The sequence below is a fragment of the Cnephaeus nilssonii genome (genome assembly GCF_951640355.1).
Source record: "Cnephaeus nilssonii genome assembly, chromosome: 20".
NCBI classification, from domain to species: Eukaryota; Metazoa; Chordata; class Mammalia; order Chiroptera; family Vespertilionidae; genus Cnephaeus; species Cnephaeus nilssonii.
The window spans coordinates 35,470,748-35,492,536 of NC_137091.1; the positions used below are offsets into that span (position 1 = coordinate 35,470,748).

Sequence of the window (21,789 nt, forward strand, 5' to 3'; positions counted from 1 at the left end):
ACTAAAACAGGCCCTAACCCATGTGCTGTGCTCAGTGTTTAGAGTGTTGGCCCGTGCACTGAAGGGTTGTGGGTTTAATTCTCCAGACAAGGGCACATCCCTGGGTTGTAGGGGTGTGGTTGTTTTGGTTTTGTTTTGTTTTGTTTTCGGGGGTGGGGGGCGGGTAGTAATTTAGCCTGGGCTATATTTTTTCATGTAGAGTTGCTCCCATCAGCTCTATCTTAAGCATCAGGTCCCTGGGATGTGAGCACCTTGGACCCAGCATTAAGCCCTGAGTCAGAAATTACAACAACTTGAAGAGTCCAGGGCAGAAAGGGAGGGCTCGAGGCCATGCTTCTGGCCTCACAGCTGAATGGCACTAAGGAAGTCCTAATGATCTGAGTCCTGGAGAAAGCAGAGTGAGGTGGGAGGTCTGGGGGGTGAGAGGATCCGGGTCCCAAGGGCCAGCTAGGCCACACTCAGCTCTTCGCCCTTGTGCATGAGGTAAAGATGGAAGTGGAAAACGCTGCCATAGGTTGCATGCCTCAGGGACCAGCCATAACAGACTTGGGCAGAGTCTAGTCTGAAAGTGGAGGGCAGCAGAGGTCAGTGAGATGAACTAGCCCCCAGGGACCAGCACTCAGCACCTGGTCCACAGTGTGGACACCCCCAGAGGAAACGGTCCAGGGTTCCCATTCTCCAACCAACAGGGCATCCAGCATTCCCTTCGAGAGCACCACACTGAAGGAACCATTGGGAAAACCCACTGCCCGCACATCCATGGTCTCCCAGCGCAGCTTGGGCACGTGGGTATAGCGAGCCAGCGTGGCAGCCACCACTACTAATGAGTAGTCCACACTGGTCACAGCAGAGAAGCTCCCAGGGTACTGCTTGTAAGTCAGGGAGCTGTTGCCGCAGCCTAACATGATACGGTCCTCAGGCCACGGCTCTAGGAGGGCACGGAAAGAAGTCCCCGAACCACCTGCAGGGGGCAGAGTCGGCTGTGTCCCAGTAGCACTGGCCCCAGTACTACTAGACCTCTCAGTACCTGCAGTTCTGGTAACCTGGGCCGGGGGGGGGGGGGGGGGGGGGGGGGAGGTTCCAGTGGGGGCGCATGCTAGAGACAACCAATCAACATGTTTCTCATCTCTCCCCTCTTCCAGGTTTTCCACTCTAAAAATCAATGGGAAAATATCCTCTGGTGAGGATTAACAACAACAACAAAAATTTAACAAAGGAAGAGAAGGAAGCTTTCTAGAGTTAGAAATGTATTAGTTAACCCTTGAACAATGCTGGGATTAGTGGTGCCACCCCCACATATAACTTTTACTTTGGATTCCCCCAAAACTAATAGCCTGCTCTTGACTAGAAGCCTTAGAGTCAATTAAGATTTTGTATGTTTTATATATTATATACTATATTCTAACAAAGTATGCCAGAAAAAAAGAAAATGTTATTAAGAAAATTGTAAGGAAAATACATTTATAGTACTGTATGTATTTATTGAAACAAATCCACACAGTTCAAACCTGTATTGTGTGAGGGTCAATTGTATATGATGAGAGTGGTAGCGTTACATAGGTGTATAAATTTGTCAGAACTCATCGAGCTATACATTTTTAGGTCTCTGCATTTCACTGTGAATTGAATTTATAAAGTAAAATTACCCACCTAAACTTGCTTTTTTTTTTTTAATATATTTTATTGATTTTTTACAGAGAGGAAGAGAGAGGGATAGAGAGTTAGAAACATCGATGAGAGAGAAACATTGATCAGCTGCCTCTTGCACACCCCCTACTGGGGATGAGCCCGCAACCAAGGTATATGCCCTTGAACGGAATCGAACCTGGGACCCTTCAGTCTGCAGGCTGACGCTCTATCCACTGAGCCAAACCGGTTTTGGCTACCCACCTAAACTTTATAAAGTAAAACTTTAGGTGACTTGATATGCCACCTTTTCATACTCTAAATGTCCATGAGTAATTGGGCTGTATCTGGGTTCTCTCCAAGCCCATGTCTGGTTTGTGTGTGCCATTCCATGTTTTATTTATATGTTTTATTTATACAAGCCTTGTAAATACCTTTTAGTATCTGGAATGGCTAGTTGCCATCATCTTATTTTTCAAGGTTTTCTTGTCTCTTGCTAATTTTTTCTCCCAATGAAATGAACTTTAGACCCAACTTACTTGGCTCCAGAAGAAATACAAACACAAATGGGAGGTTTAGTGGGGTTGCAGTAAGTTTACAAATTAGGCAGATTTGACATCTTTGTGAACTTGAACCTGGCTTTCCATTTCCCTTCTCATAATTCCTCTCTTGGCCTCCAGAGTACCCTCACTCTCAATTCTATCTCTGGCTACTCTTCCCCAAACTTTATACATTTGCTTTCCTATGTGCCCCCTCCTCCCTTTCTTCATCTCAGCTCCCAAACCCCACCTCCCTACTGATCGTGATGGAGCTTAACTCCCACCTTGAAGTGTGAACTGGGAATGAATAATGACTTCCTTTCAAAGAGCATGGAAAGAGAGTTGGGTTTTTGTTTGAAGTAACTTTATAGTGGAGAAACCTGACAAACACTACATTAGCCAGGAGATCAAAGCTAACATGTACAGTGGTCACAGGCATGTTGATAATGTTTATCATATGATGAGAATTGCACTTCTGTGGTCTTTTCTAATAAAAACAATAATAAACCCAGTCTAATGATAAGAAAAAAAAATCAGACAAATCCCAAATGAGGAAGATTCTACAAAAATACCTGCCCATTACCCATCAAAACTACTGAAGTCATGAAAAACAAAGAAAGCGTGAGACGCCCTAACCGGTTTGGCTCAGTGGATAGAGCCTCGGCCTGCGGACTGAAAGGTCCCGGGTTCGATTCAGGTCAAGGGCATGTACCTTGGTTGCGGGCACATTCCCAGTAGGGGGTGTGCAGGAGGCAGCTGATCGATGTTTCTCTCTCATCAATGTTTCTAACTCTCTATCCCTCTCCCTTCCTCTCTGTAAAAAAATCAATAAAATATTTTTTAAAAAAAAGAAAGCGTGAGAAATTCTCAAGCAGAGAAGCTGAAGGAAACATAACTAAATGTAAGCTGGTATCCTGGTTAGAGTGCTCAAAAAGAAAAGAGATTAGGTAAACACTAAGGAAACCTGAATAAAATATGAACTCTAGTTAATAACAATGTTTTTAAAAGGCTACCTATTCTTATGACATCTCTAACAGAAACAAGAGCCAGAATTTTAACAAAACATTAATTTGTGCTCAGACTGAAACTTCAAGAATCCAAGGTAGCCAATGAAATTGTTCTGAAAAAAAACAAAGACCAAGTGTGGTATGTGGGTCTTATCTGGATCCCGATTTTACAATACTATTGTATAAAGACATTTTGAGGCAGAGAACATTGAAGACCAGTCGGGTGTTAGATGATACTTACAAATTAATTTTCTTGGGTTTGAAAATGTTTAATAGCCCTTATCTGTTAGAGAAACATCATGAAGCATGAATCGACAAATGGCTGGAATGTAATATATTCCAGCAAAAAAAAAATAATAATAAGAGAAGTATAGATGAAACAAGAGGGTAGAATGTTAGTAATTGTGGGGAGTTATATTATTCCTCTATTGTTGCATATTGTTGCAAATATTCATAATAAAGCATTTTGAGGACTACCAAAACCGGAGCGGTCAGCTGTCAAAAGAAAGGACACAGCCGAAGCCGGTTTGGCTCAGTGGATAGAGCGTCGGTCTGCGGACTGAAAGGTCCCAGGTTCGATTCCGGTCAAGGGCATGTACCTTGGTTGCGGGCACATCCCCAGTGGGGGGTGTGCAGGAGGCAGCTGGTCGATGTATCTCTCTCATCGAAGTTTCTAGCTCTCTATCCCTCTCCCTTTCGCTCTGTGAAAAATCAATAAAATATATTTAAAAAAAAGAAAGGACACAGACCTAACCTACACACGCTCCGGACTACTGTATCGGCCGGTACATTCGCCCCATTTCCGCTAGTAAAAGCCTCCAGCTGTCCTGTCCTCCGGGAAGCGCCTCCTCTGAGCTCCCCGCAGCACGCCCCTGGTGTTTCCGGGAGTCACCGTCTGGTACCTGGTCTGTCTGCTCCAGGCTGGGAGCCCACGGCCCCCCGCGGTCTCCAGCCTCGGCCAGCCCGGGGCTGACGCGCACGGAAGTGTGTTTTGCAGCTTCCGGAACGGGCCTCCGCCCTTTCCCAAGCTCTCCGAGGCTCGGTTTCCGCTTTAGGGGCGGGCCAACTGACTTCAGAGCGCTCTCATTCGGCCTCTGTGAAGGCCGGCTCCGCCTCTCTACACTGCACACTCCCAGACTCAGGTGTCTTTCCATTGGTTCGACTTTCCAGCATTCTGATTGGCCTACATAGTCTTCCTTGGGTGGGCCCTCCGGGTGTGGCCACGTTCTCATTGGCCTCCGCTCTGAAGACAGGCGTATGACATCACGCACCAGCGCCCGTCGCTTTCGCTGACAGGTCATCCGCGGGCGCCGACGCGGACCCAGCCCGAGAGTAGACAGCGGAACCGGTGGAGGCCCCGGGTGGTAGCGGCGACAGCGAAGGCAGCAGCGATGGCTGGAGCGGGGCCGCTCCCGGGACTCCCGGGTGCAGGAGGACCCGTGGTCCCGGGCCCTGGCGCCAGCATTCCGGGCAAGAGCGGCGAAGAACGCCTGAAGGAGATGGAGGCGGAGATGGCCCTGTAAGGCCCGCGACAGGACGGGATAAAAAAAAACGTCCCAGAGCCAGGGCCGCCGAACCCTGGAGCCTCCAGGCCGCTATAGGGCCGACATATGGGCTTTATCATGGAGAAATGGGACCTTGGGATTGTGGGGGCGGGAGTAAGGAGATGTTGGTAGGGATGAAGGCGCTGTCTCAATATAGCCAAAGTTCCAGACTTGGTGCAAGGTCCTGAGCTTTGGTGTCCTGTTCCCCCAGGTTTGAGCAGGAGGTTCTGGGGGCTCCGATAACCGGAATCCCAACTGCCATGCCTGCAATGCCTACGGTCCCCACAGTAGAAGCAATGCAGGTCCCAACAGCTCCTGTGATCCGCCCGATTATCGCGACCAACACATACCAGCAGGTACGTCTGAACTAAGGCATAGAAGTCAGAGAGCACAACGCCTGGAACCCAGTGTTTGTGTACAGAGCACTAATGATATGTTGGTTTGTTGATTGATTTGCATGACAAATAGTGTATGTGCCAGGCACTGAGGACACAGTAATGACTAAGGCAAACAATATTTTTGCTCTATGAGAGCTTATATTCTAGAGCATGTTGTTTAGTAGAACTTTATGCAATGATGGAAATGTTCATATCTATTTTAAAATACATATTTCAGTCAAATATTGTCTGAATGTCATTAGTCATATTCCAGTGCTCAATAGCTAGCTATGTATGACTAGTGGAGAGAGAAACTAAACAGAAAACAATTAAATGAAACTTGTTCATTCTGTCAACAAACAATTATTTGGTGCCTTATATACACCAGGCACTATTCTAGGAATTAGGCATGTATAGAAGAAAACATAGAACAATAATCACTACCTTTCGGAGTTTAAATTTTACTTGGGAGAGACAGGTCAAAGTGCAGTCAGAAGGACAGGTTTATCAGCGCAGGTAGGGAAGGCCTTTTTGAGAAGGTGACATTTAAGCAAAGATATAAAGGGCATGATGGAGGGAACCATGCAGATGTCTGAGCCATGAAGCAGGTGTGTACCTGACATGTTCAGGGAACAGCCGGGAGAAGAGTGTGGCTGGAGTGGAGTGAGCAGTGGAGAGTGGGAGGAGATGAGGACAGAGACCCCAGGGTTGTCAGGGCTTTGTGGGTCACCATAAGGACCTTGGTTTTCACTCTGAGGTGGGAAAGCACGGAGGGATTTTGAACAGAGGGGTGATATGGTCCAACTTAGAGGTTAATGGGGTAGTTCTGGCTATGCTTAGAGAAAGAGTGTCGGGGGGCAAGGGCAGACTCAAGGAGATTGAGGAAGAGGCTATTATAATGATCAAGGCGACAGTGGTGGCATGGGAGATAGGGAGGACAGGATGGACATAATTTCCGATAGTGCTGAGTGCTATGGGGCAGATGAAGTAGCATGATAGTGAGAGAAGTTGCTGCTAAGGATGGGCTGAGGACAGCTTTAGCTAGTGTGATCCCAAAAGCCTCTCTGAAAAATTCCATTTTAAGCCCTAAAGGCTGACGGATAGCCAGCCCCCCACACAGCGCAAAGATTGGGAACTCTTGGCCTCCCAAGGTGCACCAGCCAGGGCAGTTTGGGAGCACTGAGTCAGGCCCCTTACCCCAACCTCCTTCCCAACAGGTCCAACAAACTCTGGAGGCCCGGGCAGCTGCTGCAGCCACAGTGGTTTCTCCCATGGTGGGTGGCTCTCCTTTTGTGGGTCCAGGTAAGTCAGGAGTAGTGGGGTGAGGGAGCCAGGGGATTGGGTAGGGTGGTAAGAAGGGATGCTCAGAACTCTCTTCCCGCCCTGGCTGGTTTGGCTCAGTGGATGGAGCGTTGGCCTGCGGACTGAAGGGTCCCGGGTTCAATTCCGGTCAAGGGCATGTGCCTTGGTTTCGGGCACATCCCCAGTGGGGAGGGGGGGTGTGCAGGAGGCAGCTGATTGATATTTCTCTCTCATCGATGTTTCTGACTCTCTGTTCCTCTCCCTTCCTCTCTGTAGAAAATCAATAAAATATATTTAAAAAAAAAAAAAAGAAGAACTCTCTTCCCACCATTCTTGTCTCTTCTCTCTCAACAGTTGGCTTTGGCCCTGGTGATCGGAGTCACCTGGAAAGTCCAGAGGCTCGAGAAGCGATGTTTTTGCGACGAGCAGGTAGGTCTGGGGCCAGGAAATCCACATTTAACGAAGCAGTCTTATTTCCACTACTTCAACCTCTTGCTTGATTCATTGCTCTAACTTACCCTGTTCATTTCATCCCCACTCTGATGTTGTCATCTTTCTGTGATTATGTATTTCAAGTTATTTTGGCCTTAATAAGGCTTAACTTGGTCATTGTAAACCAACCTCCTTTGTCATTCCTAATCCCTACCCTCTACTCGCTTCTTCATAGCATTAAACACCTTATAACAAGCTATACAATTTATTACTTTTTGCTTTCTCTAAATATAAGCTCCATGAGGGGCAGAAGTCTTGGTGTTTGCCAAATAGTAAGCACTACATGCTAATAGTTGTTGATGAGATGAACAAACCATCAAACAAGCACCAAGCTGTTCACCTGCCAGTCAAGACCCTACATCACCTGGCTCCTTTCAGAGAGAGATCTCCACATCCTTAAACTTTGCTGGGATGTGCCAGCAATGCTCATGTTGAAGTTCTCTCCCCTACCCACTGTCACCAACTATAACCTTCTAAAACCTATAAACTAAACCAAAATCAAACTAACCAAAGGCAACTAACATCTATCCTCTCCACAGGCCATTCTTACTTTTTGTTGTAGAGGTGAATTTTATACACTTAGGCAATTTTTGTGATATTATTTCCTTATGAAAAGGATATGGTACAATCTCTATTAGATTAAACATGTTAAATCCTATTGTACTTTTTAAGATTCTGGTAGTGAGAAATTTTAACATCTCTTACTCTTTAGTATGGTTTTGATCAAAATGCAAATCAGATCTAGTCACCATGCCCGGCTTCCAACTGTGCTGTGACTCCTTGGTGCTCTCCAGAGGGTATTCATGGCTCAGCCAATAAGGCTATGCTTGGATGCCTACTGACCTCCTGACCATTTTCTTATGATGTCCTCCAACCCTGACTTCCTCTTTTATAATTATACTAAACTGAAAGGGGGAAAGGATTTTGTTTATAAATGTTCTCCTTTGCCAGTACTTTTTCCATTTGTCTTTTGCCTAATGCTTCATTCTCTCTCGGGTTTCAGCTCCCAGGTCCCATTCTTTAGGAAACCGTCTCTAGTTCCCCTAGATAGGTCAGAGGGATCCTCTGGGCTCCCACTACTCCCTGGGCTTCCCCCTCCGAGCCCAAATCACTGTGCCTGGACTTTCCCCCACCCCAGCCCTAATCACTCTGGGCTGTTACCCTCTGGTAATGGGTTAATTCCCTCCTACTCTAGACCAGGAGTTCCCTAAGAGCCTTGGTCTTTTGGTGTGTCCCTGGCATTGCCCTTAAAGAGAAGGAGGAGGCACAGAGGAGATCCTCAGTGGTAAATTTCTGCTGAATGAACAAATGAAAAGACCTCTGCATCTCCCCACACTCTTCTCCAGGACTTTTTGGATGGTGAGAGCACCCACACACACACCTTGCCCCAAGTGCCCTGGTCCCCCATGACACACACCCCCATCTCTCTTTCCCGCAGCTGTGGCCCCCCAGAGGGCCCCTATCCTGCGTCCGGCCTTCGTCCCCCATGTGCTTCAGAGAGCAGGTGAGGGGCAAGGGTCATCATCCATGCCACATAACCCCCCAAGCCCTCTAACTCTCCCACTAACACCCTGACAGATTCTGCTCTTTCTTCTGCAGCAGGTGGTCCTCGCCCTATGGCCCTGCGGCCCCCTCACCAGGCCCTCGTGGGTCCCCCTCTGCCTGGGCCCCCTGGACCACCTATGATGCTACCACCGATGGCTCGGGCCCCGGGCCCTCCCCTGGGCTCCATGGCTGCTCTGAGGCCTCCCCTGGTAAGTGTGGACAGGTTGCTGATGGTCAGAAGTGCGGTGGGTGGGGACATCCTTGATCCTGGCTTAATGGACTGTGTCTAAGTCTGCCTTTTCCCTGACTTTTCATCTCTGCCTTCTCATTCTGTCTGACTTTCCTTGTATTTCTGTGGTCAAATCTCTGTTTTTCTTTGAGAAAACTGTAGAGAGAAACATGCTGTGGTATATTTCTGTATCTCAATTTTTCCTCTGATTGGCCCTCTCTGTTTTTCTGTCTTGGTATCTTTCTTTGTCCTTGTATCTGTTCGTATGTGTGTATCTCTGACTGTGTTTCTCTGTCCCTGTGTCTGTTTCTGACGAGACTCCTTTCTCTGTCTCCATATTTCTTGCCTGCTCCCTGACCCCCAGGCCCTTGCTTTGTTATACAGGATTAGAACGGGAGTAAAGTCTGAGCCTTGAGCTGACCCTCTCATTCACTTCCCTTGCCCACAGGAAGAGCCAGCAACACCCCGAGAGCTGGGCCTAGGCCTGGGGTTGGGCCTTAAAGAGAAGGAGGAGGCAGTGGTGGCAGCAGCAGCCGGGCTGGAGGATGCTAGTGCAGCAGTAGCTGTGGGAGCAGGAGCCACCCCAACTGGCCCTGCCGTCATTGGACCCAGCCTACCACTGGCCCTGGCCATGCCTTTGCCTGAGCCTGAGCCCCTGCCCCTCCCTCTGGAAGTTGTGCGAGGCCTGCTGCCCCCACTACGCATTCCTGAGCTCCTGTCCTTGCGTCCACGACCCCGGCCCCCGAGGCCTGAGCCACCCCCTGGCCTCATGGCTCTTGAGGTAAGTAAGGAGCACCACAGAGGGGGGAGAGAAAGGACTGGGAGGGCAGACAGGAGCCCATGGGCTTTCACACCCAGAAACACATGTGGTCCTCTATTGAAGGAAGTAGGAGGGGCCTAGGACCGTGGTCGGCAAACCGGCTCGCGAGCCACATGCGGCTCTTTGGCCCCTTGAGTGTGGCTCTTCCACAAAATACCACGGCCTGGGCGAGTCTATTTTGAAGAAATGGCATTAGAAGTTTAAGTTTAAAAAATTTGGCTCTCAAAAGAAATTTCAATCGTTGTACTGCTGATATTTGGCTCTGTTGACTAATGAGTTTGCCGACCGCTGGCCTAGGACATTGGAGGGACTGGAAAGACATGGGGAGAGGGTGACAAACACATACCCCACACCCAGGACCATATCCTTTAACTGTGGAGGCAGGAGGGCAAAGGAAGGTGGGAGTGGAGCAAAGGAAGAGGGGAGCGGGGGCAGATGGGTCCAAAAGACTCCAACACCAAGCCTTTGCTCCCCTTTCTTCTGCAGGTCCCAGAGCCACTGGGTGAGGACAAGAAGAAAGGAAAGCCAGAGAAATTAAAACGCTGCATTCGCACAGCAGCTGGGAGCAGCTGGGAAGACCCCAGCCTGCTGGAGTGGGATGCAGGTAAGTGGGCCAAAGTTCAGGGTCAGGCATTGCTGAGCCGAAGTCAGGCCAAGCTCTCTTTCTTGAGGCAGGAAGAGGGAAGATGAACCAGGTCACTTCACAACTGCCTCCTCTTTGTAGGGCAGGCATGGTGGTTAGCACACCTCATGGAGGACTGGGCTGCAGCTCTCAGGGCCAGGCCCTCATCCAGCCACTGAACAGAACTTGATCGAGGTGATTGGCACTGAGGACCTTCTGGCCTCTGTTTTATTCATGAGGGGCCTGGCTTGAAAACATTCTTTTTCTCCCAGCTTCTTATGAACAATGTTAAACACTGAATTGCACAGTGAACAGCAACATATACGCCACCTATATTCAACTATTTTGCTATATTTATTTTATCTCTGTGTGTATGTGTGCTTTTTGGGTTATTGCTCAATCATTTGAAGCAAGTTATAGATTAAGTTATCACTTCACTGCTAAACACCTCAGTATTCATCTCCTAAGAAAAGTGACATTCTCTTCCATGTCATAATACCATTAACACATGTAAGAAAAAAAAAATTAACAAAAATTCTATGGTATCTCATGTCCATTTATATTCAAATTAACTCAGTTCTCCCCAAACTATATGTTATAGCCATTTTCCCCCAAATCAGGATACATGCAGTTTTATGCCTCGAGATTTTTTTAATATAAATATTTTTATTGATTTCAAAGAGGAAGGGAGAGGGAGAGAGAGAGAGCGAAACATCAATGATAAGAATCACTGATCAGCTGCCTCATGCATGCCCCCTATTGGGGATCAAGACTGCAACCTGGGCATGTGCCCTTGACAGGAATCGAACCTGGGACTCTTCAGTCCACAGGCTGACACTCTATCCACTGATAATCTAGAGCTCTAGATTATCTTTTAATGAGAATGGTTTCCCTCCCACTGCCTTGTTTTGTGTATAATAGTTATATGAAGTGTCCAGACCAGTTGTCTTATAGAAGATCTCACCCTCTTGAGTTTGTTAGATTATTTTTTCCTGGGTTGGCCTAACTTGTTCTCAGAGTGTCCTTAATTACCACAGAAACAATGGGCAGCCCGTTGTAGGTGAAGAAAGGTACCTACCTCCCATCCCAGTCCTTGACTTCTACCTGTTCTCCTTGGATAGTTTACCACCCCAGGCCATGGCCATGACAGCATGGGCCCAGATGTGGCCAGTACAGGATGTAGACCAGTGGTTCCCAACCTTTTTTTGGCCATGCCCCACCTAAGCATCTCTAAAATCCTGATGCCCCCCTGTGACATAATAATTCTGATTATTCAAAAAGTGGACTCCTATTCAGGTGGAGGAAGCCTAAAAGGCCATTAACTTGGTCTAAACAGGATTCCAAAGAACATGGCATTCATGGGAGAGAAAAATAAAAGAAAGGACAGTTGAAGTACTGAGGCAGAAATCACTAAGAATTGTTAAAACATAATAATATGAAGTGATACGAAAAATAGCAAAGTTTCAAAACATAATAGAGAAAATGCATAAATATGTCACAATATATGTTTATATATGTATATGAGGCCCCTAGAACCATAAGAAATGCAAAAAATTCAGATAACTCATTCTCTAATTGCCCCCCTTAAAAATAAAATTGCCCCCCTGTGGGGGCGTGTGCCCCACTTTGGGAACCACTGATGTAGATCTTAGATTTGTGACATTGGGCAAGTCACTTAGCCTTTCCAGTCTCGTTTTCCTCCTCTCTAACAAGGGGATAATAATAGTATGTGCTTCGTGGGGAAGGGATTCTTTGGGCGTGAGCATGTTCTGTTGAGGCTCAGCCCAGAGGATATGTCTGGAAAAGGCAACTGAGGTCAGCCTTGGAGAAGGATCAGGCAATGTGTTCAGGTTCCAGGGACTCAAGTGGGAATTAAGAGTAGGCTTTGCAGAGAAAGCAGAGCTGAGGAAAGATGAAGTCTGTGGTAGGAGGGGGCCATTATGGGAGCCAGCTGTGTCAGGGACCCAGGGAATGTCCGTGGGGAGGTATCCAGGAGACCAAGGGATACCAAGGGCTCAGAGAAGAAGCCAGGGCTGGGATAGAGTTAGGGGCTTCATCATAGGAGTGGGTAAGATGTCCCTAGGGTGGGGAAGGATAGTACAATTAATCAAAAGAACTATGGAGCCAGATGCCTGAGTTCTTGTCCCAGTTCTACCATTTCCTGTTTGAGCCACTTGACCTCTCTGTGCCTCCGTGTAGAAGGGTTGTTGGGAGTTCCAGATGTGTTAAAAACCTCATGAGTGCTTAGTGGGCAGCCTAGTACGGGTAAATACTGTACAGGTGTTGGCTGTTATTACTAAGGGGGCCAGTGCTGAGGGATACAAAGGGAGGATGGCTGGGGGCGGAGTGGGGAAGGGAGTGCCTCCAAAGAAGGTGGGGTTCTTTAAATAAGGCAGACACTGGACTAGGCATCTGCATCCTCTGACCTCTCTTCTCCCAACTCCAGATGATTTCCGGATCTTCTGTGGGGATCTGGGCAATGAGGTGAATGATGACATCTTGGCACGCGCCTTCAGCCGCTTCCCATCCTTCCTTAAGGCTAAAGTGATCCGTGACAAGCGCACAGGCAAGACCAAGGGCTATGGCTTCGTTAGCTTTAAGGACCCCAGCGACTATGTGCGAGCCATGCGTGAGATGAATGGTGAGTGAGGCTTCCCCTAGGGACAGTGGGTGTGACGGGCATCTGGCCTAAACCTGACCTGGAAACCTCCATTCCCACAGGGAAGTATGTGGGCTCGCGCCCCATCAAGCTGCGCAAGAGCATGTGGAAGGACCGGAACCTGGATGTGGTGCGCAAGAAGCAGAAAGAGAAGAAGAAGTTGGGCCTGAGATAGGGTCTGTGGCCGGGCACCCGCTCCCACTTGGCCGGGCGCTGGCTCCTCCCCATAGTTATCTTTGGAAAACCCCCAACTATTCACCCATCCATCCTCCCCAAAACGAGTGTCAATAAATTTTTGTTCATTTCCATCGCTGGCTGGGCTTGCAAGCACTCTTTGGGGTGCAAGGCTTAGCGCAAACCGCACCTGGGAATAGTGGGGAGCTTTGAGAGTTAAGTTAACACAGACAGAAATGCAGACGGGCATTTTTCAGTCCCTCCTGAGTTCCCATAACATCTTCTGGAAACCTCTGAAGTGCACGCTGAGTGCAGCCCATTCCACAGAAGAGGAAGCTGGGCTATGGCAGGGCTGAAGCCAGGCTGAGGCTCAGACCCATGCTCTCTGACACCAAGGTAGGGGTTCCGGACCTCGCCCTTCTGGAGCTCAGCGCCTTCTAGGCTTTCAGCAAACTTACCTAGTACTTACGCACTGCAAGGGACACATCGGTGACAAGCAGTCCCAGGTCATTCCCTCAAAGCTCCTGGTCCAGTGTCAGAAGATAGGCCCAGTGCCAGATAGTGACAGCTCAGATGGGTCAGGGTTGGAATGGGGGAGTTTGGTGCAACCTGGGAATCAAGGAGGGCTTCCTGAAGGAACTGGTCACTTCTGAGACTGTCTCATTCTCTTTTATCATTCCAAGTCTGCAGTTCTCACCTTCTGGATCTCTGAGACTGTTTCCCAATTTCTTCATTCTATAAATCCTCTCTGAGTGTTTCTCTGTGAGTGCCCTGTTTATCCCTTGCTATGCATCTAGATCTCTCTGAATCAGTTCTCTCTGTATCTGTGGGTCTCTCCTCCCATCTCTTCCCAGCTCCCAGCTTGTCTCTGCCTGTCTGAAGAAGTGTCCATGCAGGACCTTGAATACCAGACTAAAAGCTTAGACTTGACCACAAAGGCAGCAGTTGAGACAGTTCAGGCAGGGATCTGGCATCACAGATCTGCACTTTAGAAAGTCTTGAGACTACTGTGGGCTGGAGGTCTAGGAGGCTGGGGCAGGGATGAAGCAGAGGAGGGAGACTGCATGGTTCCAGCATGAGGAAGGGATGAGATTCTCCCAGGAGCATAGTAGTCAGAACCCTGGATTGGAAGTGGTAAGAGGTGAAGTGGGAAAAAATGCCAGTCTCCAGGAAGCTAGCCACCCAGGAGAGGTGTCAAATTCCCTCTGCCTTTCTCCTTTACTGCCCCCTCTCTGATGTCACATTTTCCAGTCTGGTCAGAGGGTGAGGGCCTCCTTCCCCAGCAGGAAGTGCCCTTCAGTCCCCTGCCACCTGGGCTCGACCACCCTGAAACCCCACCCCCATATCACTAGCCCTCCCTACTCCTGCCCTGCCTCTACTGATACCACAGGGGCAAAGGAGGCGATAAGGAAGGAGAATAATGCCAGAAAATAGGGTTTTAAAGTGAGAACAGAAAGATTGTGAGTTGAGAGATGGAGAGAAATGGAAGGATGGGGAAGGAAAGCAGAAAAATAAAAGATATGAGTGCTGTGAGGCAGTACAATGGGCCTGGAGATGGGCAGAAGAGAGAGAGGCTCAAAAACAGACCTGGGGCCCTAGTCGGTTTGACTCGGTGGATAGAGCGTCAGCCTGTGGACTCAAAGGTCCCAGGTTCGATTCCGGTCAAGGGCATGTACCTGGGTTGTGGGCACATCCCCGGGGGGGTGGGGGGCAGGAGGCAGCTGATCGATGTTTCTCTCTCATCGATGTTTCTGGCTCTCTCTCTCCCTCTCCCTTCCTCTCTGTAAAAAATCAATAAAATATATATTTTTAAAAAACAGAGACCTGGGGAGGTTTACTGAATCATCTGAAGCAAGTTACAGACATCATAATCACCCCTAAATATCTCAGTGTTCATTTCATTATAGAGATATCATTCATATCATGATACCACTGTCACATCTAAGAAAATTAGTAATTCTATATGTCATATTCAGTTTATACTCAAATTTCCCATTTGTCCCAAACTATTATAGCATGGGAGGGCATGGACTCTGGAGATGAAGAAAGTCTTCCTCAATTTCCTCTTTCCATAAAATAGAGATCAGACTTGTACCTACCTCATAAGAAAGTTAAATGAAGGCCCATGGCACTGTTGGTGGCATGCAATGAGCCCTCAATAAAATGTTAGCTATCAGTATTACTGTTATTTATTTATTTTTGTTGTTAATCCTCACCCAATGGTATTTTTCCCATTGAATTTTTTTTTTTTTTAGAGAGTGGAAGGGAGGGAGGGAGGGAGAGACACATGCGTTGATTGGTTGCCTCCTGCAAGCGCCCCAACCAGGGCCAGGGATGAAACCTGCAACCCAGGTATGTGCCCTTAATCAGGAATTAAACCTGCAGCCGGACTAGGGCGGCTGTTTCCGTTGTTATTGTTTATTTTCTTAATGCTATTGTTATGATTAATGCTCCTCCAGAGCAGCCCAGAATGTCCTCAAAGCCCTGGGAGGGGAGAACTCAAACCCTGGTCAGGCCTCCCCCCCATTCCCATCCCCCCCAGTCCCCCTGTGGATTGTGACGTAGGCAGACCAAGGGTCTGGCCGGAAATCCCCCTTCCGGTTGCAGATAAGCCTGGAACAGCCCAGCTGTACCCAAACCCTCCTCCCCACCACCACCACTCATTTCGCAGGATCAAGTCCCCAAGATGGAGAACCTGTCCACCAAGCCCCCTGTCCCACTCCCATCACCCCCTGCACCCCCCATTGCCCAGCCTGCTGTTCCCCAAGCTTCTGTCCAAGTCCTAGCCATCCCTGTAGCAGGACAGCCCCAGCTACGAGGCAGGCGGCCATCCCTGAGGTGTGTGTGTGGGGGGGGGGGGGGCGGGGGAGGAGGCGAGGGGAGTGTAGCTCAGCCCCGCCCCAGCCCCCTGCAACTCGACCTTAGCTTCAACCCTAGCTTCAACCCCCAGCTCTGACGTCTCGGAAAATTCCCCCTGCCCAGGCCCCCAGGGGAGGGGATGCATGGTATGAAATGAGGCTGAGACCCCCAGGTGGGGCAGAGGAACCCACCAGAGGTGAGCCGTGGTGAACTGGGGACTGGAGGTCTGGACTACTGGGTCTGAGAGAAGCAGGCTGGGGCCCAGACTGCAGGGTCCCTCAGTGTCCCCAGCTCCCCCTGCCCAGCACTCACAAGCACCCATGGACCTGTGGACGTGGGATGAAGCACCGCCACAGGGAGTGCCCCTGGGAAACAGACTGTCAAGGCTGGGTAGGTTTGTGGGCCTGAACTGTGTGTGGGGGGGGGGGGGGGGAAGGGGGGTGCCCAGGTGGGGGGCCTCCGCTGACCCTGACCAGCTCTGATCTGATTGCCTGCAGAAGGAGCTGAGCTTGGCTTCTGCCTCCCTGAAGTGGACACACTGACAGAGGAGACCTGCTGGAAAGGTGTTTGTGAGCAGAGCCCCCGGGGTGCTGGGGAAGGTTAGGTCTGAGGAGGAAGGGGGCGTGCCTGGACTCCTGGGGTTTAGTGGGGAGAGGGCCGCAGGCTTGAACTCCTGAGGTTGAAAGAGGAGGGGGCTGGGTCCTGAGCCCTAGGTCTGAATGAGTAGGGGCCGGGGGTAATAAGGACTCTCAGTCCCCGACAAATAAAGCCTGCTGGGTGAGTGGTTGAGGGGGTGCTCTAGTCACTGCTCACACTCTTCCCTAAACTCAGCTACCTCTTTACCCCTCGCAGGCCTCCCACCGCAGGACTGGAGCTCCGCGTGGCCGCACCCAGAAACTCCCTGGGGGGCGGGTGAGTGTGTGCGGAGAGGCAGGGAAGGAGTCGGGGGTCTTCCACCAGGGCTGAAGTGTAGCTTCCCTGACATTTTGAGGGAGAATGGGGATAGGACTGGGGACGCTTGTGTCCTTCACGAGGCCTGGCCCAGATCGGGGAGCCAGGGGGCCTCGGGCGCGAGGGCCGAGAGCTCTGGCTTCTAGAACTCCCGAGGGGGCCAGGGAGCGGGACCCCTGGCCTCCCCTCATTCCGGGTCCGCTCCTCCTCGCAGAGCACGCCTCGCAGGCTCTCCCGTGGCTGGGGGACTGGATCCAACGGGGATGCACCGGTTGGGACGCGTGGAGCCGAGTCTCGCCGGCGCCGGGCCCCGCCCCCTTCGCTGCGTCTCCGGGGGTCGCGGGCCAGAACGCTGCCAGCTCCGCGGGGGACACCCACTCGTGGTCGCGCGCCCCCGCCCCCGCTAGCTCCCCCGGCGGGGACGACCCTCTCGGCTCCGACAGCGCCGCGTACTGGACCCGGGGCCTCTGCGCGGAGGAGCGGCGCGCCGACTGCATGTCCTGGGGTGCGCCTGGGGGCTCGGACTGCCCCGCCTCCTGGGACTCGGGGCTGCACGCGGCGTGCACCGCCTCTCCCAAGGGGTACCAGAGTTCCGATCTCACCACTTCCTCCGAACCGCAGCAGCAGCTGGACCGCGCGATTTTGGCCCGTTACCCCAAAACGAACCACCGAGGTGAGAGGTCCGGGAGACTTGGTCCGGAGGGAGCGGAGCTGGAGTCTAGCGGGGCGGGCCTGGACGCCGAAGGGGCGGGGACCCGGGAAATTGGCGGGGAGGGGGCGGGACTTAGGTGCCCCAGACCTCACTCCTGAGTCCGAAGGGAAGGGAAGGGAGGAGTCAGACGCTGGTCGTCTTCTAGGGAGCCAGGGACGAAGACCTAAGCTCCTGGATTAGGGGACAGGTCTCAGAGGTGGGCACCCAAACTCCCAAATCCCCGAGATGGGGCCTGGGGCTGACTCTTGGGCCCCTTCTATGGAGGGATTTGGACTCGCTGGTCCCCAAGGAGGAGGGGATCCGGATTCCTAGGTCCCGATTTGGGAAACCTGGACCCTTGGACCTTCGAGGTGAGGGACCCCAGGCTCCTGGGTCATCGGCATGACCTGGACCAGGGCCCGAATACCTGAGTCGTCACCTGCCGCCCCCTCCCCACCCCCTCCACCCCCCTGCAGGTCCCATTCAGCTGTGGCAGTTCCTCCTGGAGCTGCTCCAAGACGAGGCGCGGAGCAGCTGCATCCGCTGGACAGGCAACAGCCTCGAGTTCCAACTGTGCGACCCCAAAGAGGTGGGGCAGCCCCCCCCCCCCGACCCGCCCAGTCCGGCCCTAGTCTCCTCTAGTCCAGCTTAGCACCACCATTCATTTTGCCTCGCCCTTGGTCCCGCCCCAGCATGCCCTCACCTCACCCGCACTCTGCCCGACCTAACCTGTGTGCGGACTTCACCGGAACCCTGCCCATCTATTGCTATGCACCCCCACACACACACACCCCGGCTCCCACTTTCTCTAAGCCCGGCCTTCGCCCTAGGTGGCGCGACTGTGGGGCGAGCGCAAGAGAAAACCTGGCATGAATTACGAGAAGCTGAGCCGAGGCCTGCGTTACTACTACCGCCGCGATATCGTGCGAAAGAGCGGTGGGCGCAAGTACACGTACCGCTTCGGGGGCCGCGTGCCGGGCCTCGCTTATCCAGACCACGCCGGGGCCAGGGTCCGACAGGGAGCAGCCACGGAATAAAAATCTCCGGTCAAACTTCCTTCGTGTGCTGTCTGCATCCTTCTCAATGATACCGACTAAGACCCCTAGACCCGCTGGGGAGCCTGTGTGCACCCTCCCCCCACACACACCCCACCCCTCCCCACCTGTGTGATCCTAAGACATGCCAGGACCAAAACAGACCCAGACCTAGAGGACTTAACTGTGTGCTCATTGTGTGATGAGACATGCAAAGGATTCTAACTCAGTACCCCCCAGAGGCTCTGCTGTGTGCCTGCCCTGTGCTGGAACTTGTAAAAAAAAAAAAAAATCAGACCCAAAAAATCACCAACTTGTGACTTTACCTACTCTGTCCCCCTTGGAAAGAGGACTGGGGCTCCAAAAAGGGCTTAGTGTGTGCTCTCACAATGCTAGGGACTGGCAAGGAATCAGACCTAGTGCTTCCCACCACCTCCCACTCCCCTCCCCCGCCCCAAAGCCACCTACTCTTTCCCCACCCAAGCTGGAGAACATAGAACTCAGACCTAGACTCTAAGAAGAGCCTGCCCCATTCTGGAAACCACTGGGCCCCTAAAGAGAGCCAAGGGCACATACCTTGGTTTCGGGCACATCCTGCACATCCCCAGTAGGGGGTGTGCAGGAGGCTTGCTGAGTGGTCCTGTGGACAAGGCTGGTGTGGTGATAACAGCAGTGACTAAGGCAACTCTGGACCCTGCCCTTTAGGGAGACGGACTCATCATCAGACAGGGACAGCCCAGAGTGGTCAGAGCTGAGATAGGAAAACTCCAGGATATGGAGGGACCCAAAAGGAGGAACTTTACCTTGCCTGGGGAAGAGGAGGTCAGGAAAGGCTTCCTGAGAGAGGAAAAAAAAAAACAAAAAAAAAACAACAGCTGATTTTAGAAGTCAGGCAAAGAATGTTCCAGGCAGAAGAAGCAGCATGGGCAGAGGCCTGAAGGTAGGAGATTTCATAGCACTGTTCAATAAACTGAAATATCACTGTGGTCGGAGAGGGGGCCCTGGGTCAGTTCACAAAGAATCTGTGGGGCCATGCTAAGGAGCCTGGATTTTGTCCTGAGGTCACAGGGGAGCCATAGCGGGGTTAAGCATGGAAAGGGTTTGGGCTTTAGGAAGATCTTGTTGAAGGGAGTGAATAAAGGCACATAAACAGGTAGTTCCACAAATAATTACAATGTTGATGAACACAGAATGTATAAGAAGCCCCTGACCCTTGCCCTGACCGGTTTGGCTCAGTGGATAGAGCGTCGGCCTGCAAACTAAAGGGTCCCGGGTTCGATTCTGGTCAAGGGCATGTACCTTGGTTGCGGGCACATCCCCAGTGGGGGGTGTGCAGGAGGCAGCTGATGGATGTTTCTCTCTCACTGATGTTTCTAACTCTCTCCCTCTCCCTTCCTCTCTGTAAAAAAAAATCAATAAAATATATATATTTATTTTATTTTTTTTATTTTTTTATTGATTAAGGTATCACATATTTGTCCTCGTCCCCCCATTCCCATCCCACACCCCTCCCCACACATGCCCCCACCCCCCTGTTGTCCTTAACCGCTGGTTAGGCTCATATGCCTGCACACAAGTCCTTTGGTTGATCTTCCCCTTTACCCCCACCCTTCCCTACCCTCCCCCCTGACCCAATAAGGCCTGGGCAGTATATGGGAGGGTTTGGAGGCCAGACCAAGAGGAGGAGGAAAGCAGTTCTTTCCCACAGCTCCTTTGTCCAGTCCCCATTCGGCGCTTTATTCACACAAGAAATTCACTCCTTCAACAAATATTTATAGTGTACCTCCTGTGTGCCAGGTGATATTTCAGGTGCTGGAGATACAATGGTGAATAGGACAAAAATTGCTCCTTCCGATCTTCTATTACATTGAGGAAAACAAAAGAAGGTAAACACAATAAAAGAAAGGACGTCGTGTCTGAGAGGATACGTGCTATGGAGAAATAAAGTAGAGAAGGGAGATAGAGGCTGACAAGATGGCAACTTCACATACTTAGTCTGAGAAGGGCTCGCCAAGAAGGTGGCATTTGAGCAAAAAAACGGAAGGAGGTGAGGCGGGAGCCAGCTGTGGAGAGTATTCCAGGCTAAGGGGCGACAAGCACAAAGGCTCTTTGGAGGGAGCCAGCCCACATATGTAAGGACCTTTGAGGCGGCCAGCTCCCAGGCTGACGCAGAGAGTGAGAAGAAGGGTAGGAGATGTTGACTTAAAAAGGTAAACTGAGGCAAGCTCAAAAAAATAGTTTATTCAGGAATAGGGGAGGAATTCCAATTCAGGACAGGCAAACTGTAGCAAACTACAGGCAAGTCCAAAGAGACAAAGGGAAGGTCAGCTTTTATTAGGTTTTAGGAGGAAATTAGGGAGGGTGGTTTTGAGCCAAAGTCCATTGGAGGAGAACAAGAGTTTGAGGCTGCAGTGGTTTCTCACTGGCTGCAAGCGGTGGCTAGTGTGTTATTGTTGGGGCAGGGAGGGATCTTTTTTTTACCCTCTCTCTTTAGCAGGAGATAAAATTCCCATGTGAAAAATGTCTCCTTTGCCCTAACCAGTTTGGCTCAGTGAATAGAGCGTCGGACTGCGGACTCAAGGGTCCCAGGTTAGATTCCAGTCAAGGGCATGTACCTTGGTTGCAGGCACATCCCCAGTAGGGGGTGTGCAGGAGGCAGCTGATGGATGTTTCTCTCTCATCGATGTTTCTAACTCTCTATCCCTCTCCCTTCCTCTCTGTAAAAAAATCAATAAAATATATATATTTTAAAAAAGAAAAGAAAAATGTCTCCTTTGAACTAGATGAAAAGTAACATTATCACAGACAAGAAGTTGATAAACAGACCTTGTTAAAATAATTCTTGCCTGGGTGGTGTGCATGGCTGTGCAGGAGGTCACATTCTGATTCCAGGTTAGGGCACATGCCCAGGTTTAGGTCTTGATCCCCAGTGGAGCGCATGCAGGAGGCAGCCTCTCTATGATTCTCTCTCACCATTGATGTTCCTACCTCTCTTTCCCTCTCCCTTCCTCTCTGATATTAATAAAAATATCTTATTTTTCTTTTTCATTACGTGTGCATGAGAACTCTCCAGGATTTTCCAACTCCATTTTGAATAAGGTTTTATCAGTTTTTACAGAGATGAGGGTCAAAAGGGGGGCAACTGTGTAGGTCATTTGTAAGGACTTTCTGTTTAGACTAAAAGTCAGACCAGACACCAGGGTAGGGCTCTAAGTTAAGGAAGGGGAATGATCTGACAGGTGTTAGCAGGGTCCCTCTGGCTGAGTGGACTTGATTGTGGAGGGCAGTAGGGAAGCCAGGAAGCCAGGGAGTGGGCTA

At 50.5% G+C, this 21,789-nt stretch overlaps 2 protein-coding genes and 1 pseudogene across 5 annotated transcripts; 2 read left to right on the forward strand and 1 right to left on the reverse strand.

Moving 5' to 3' along the window:
* Positions 1-342: 342 nt before the first annotated feature.
* LOC307092495 (EEF1A lysine methyltransferase 4-like) lies at positions 343-1,584 on the reverse strand (annotated as a pseudogene). Its single transcript has 2 exons — positions 1,557-1,584; positions 343-980 (listed from the first exon to the last, which is right to left on the reverse strand). The product of its transcript is annotated as an EEF1A lysine methyltransferase 4-like (transcript).
* Positions 1,585-4,473: 2,889 nt separating this feature from the next.
* RBM42 (RNA binding motif protein 42) lies at positions 4,474-13,070 on the forward strand. Of its 3 annotated transcripts, none has more exons than XM_079800363.1 (10): positions 4,474-4,691; positions 4,928-5,072; positions 6,311-6,395; positions 6,750-6,824; positions 8,326-8,391; positions 8,466-8,641; positions 9,110-9,442; positions 9,968-10,085; positions 12,550-12,744; positions 12,825-13,070. In XM_079800363.1, exons 1-10 carry the CDS (start codon positions 4,564-4,566, stop codon positions 12,935-12,937), a joined length of 1,434 nt encoding a protein of 477 aa, XP_079656489.1. In that variant the 5' UTR covers positions 4,474-4,563; the 3' UTR covers positions 12,938-13,070. The 3 variants fall into 3 exon arrangements, with proteins under 3 accessions (XP_079656489.1, XP_079656490.1, XP_079656491.1); XM_079800364.1 differs by having other exon boundaries at positions 8,487-8,641; XM_079800365.1 differs by lacking the exon at positions 8,326-8,391 and having other exon boundaries at positions 8,487-8,641.
* Positions 13,071-15,950: 2,880 nt separating this feature from the next.
* On the forward strand, positions 15,951-18,474 carry ETV2 (ETS variant transcription factor 2; the record flags this gene model as incomplete). The annotated part of the gene is made up of 5 exons (XM_079759773.1): positions 15,951-16,206; positions 16,648-16,707; positions 16,961-17,419; positions 17,914-18,026; positions 18,268-18,474. Exons 1-5 carry the CDS (start codon positions 16,116-16,118, stop codon positions 18,472-18,474), a joined length of 930 nt encoding a protein of 309 aa, XP_079615899.1. The 5' UTR covers positions 15,951-16,115.
* Between the last annotated feature and the right edge of the window lie 3,315 nt (positions 18,475-21,789).

Bases quoted from the DNA above. Each gene is read 5' to 3' on its own strand.
- RBM42 (XM_079800363.1), top strand. From the start codon at position 4,564: ATGGCTGGAGCGGGGCCGCTCCCGGGACTCCCGGGTGCAGGAGGACCC. The intron at 5,073-6,310 runs GTACGTCTGAAC...CCTTCCCAACAG, and splicing joins CGACCAACACATACCAGCAG to GTCCAACAAACTCTGGAGGC. The intron at 10,086-12,549 runs GTAAGTGGGCCA...TCCCAACTCCAG, and splicing joins CCTGCTGGAGTGGGATGCAG to ATGATTTCCGGATCTTCTGT.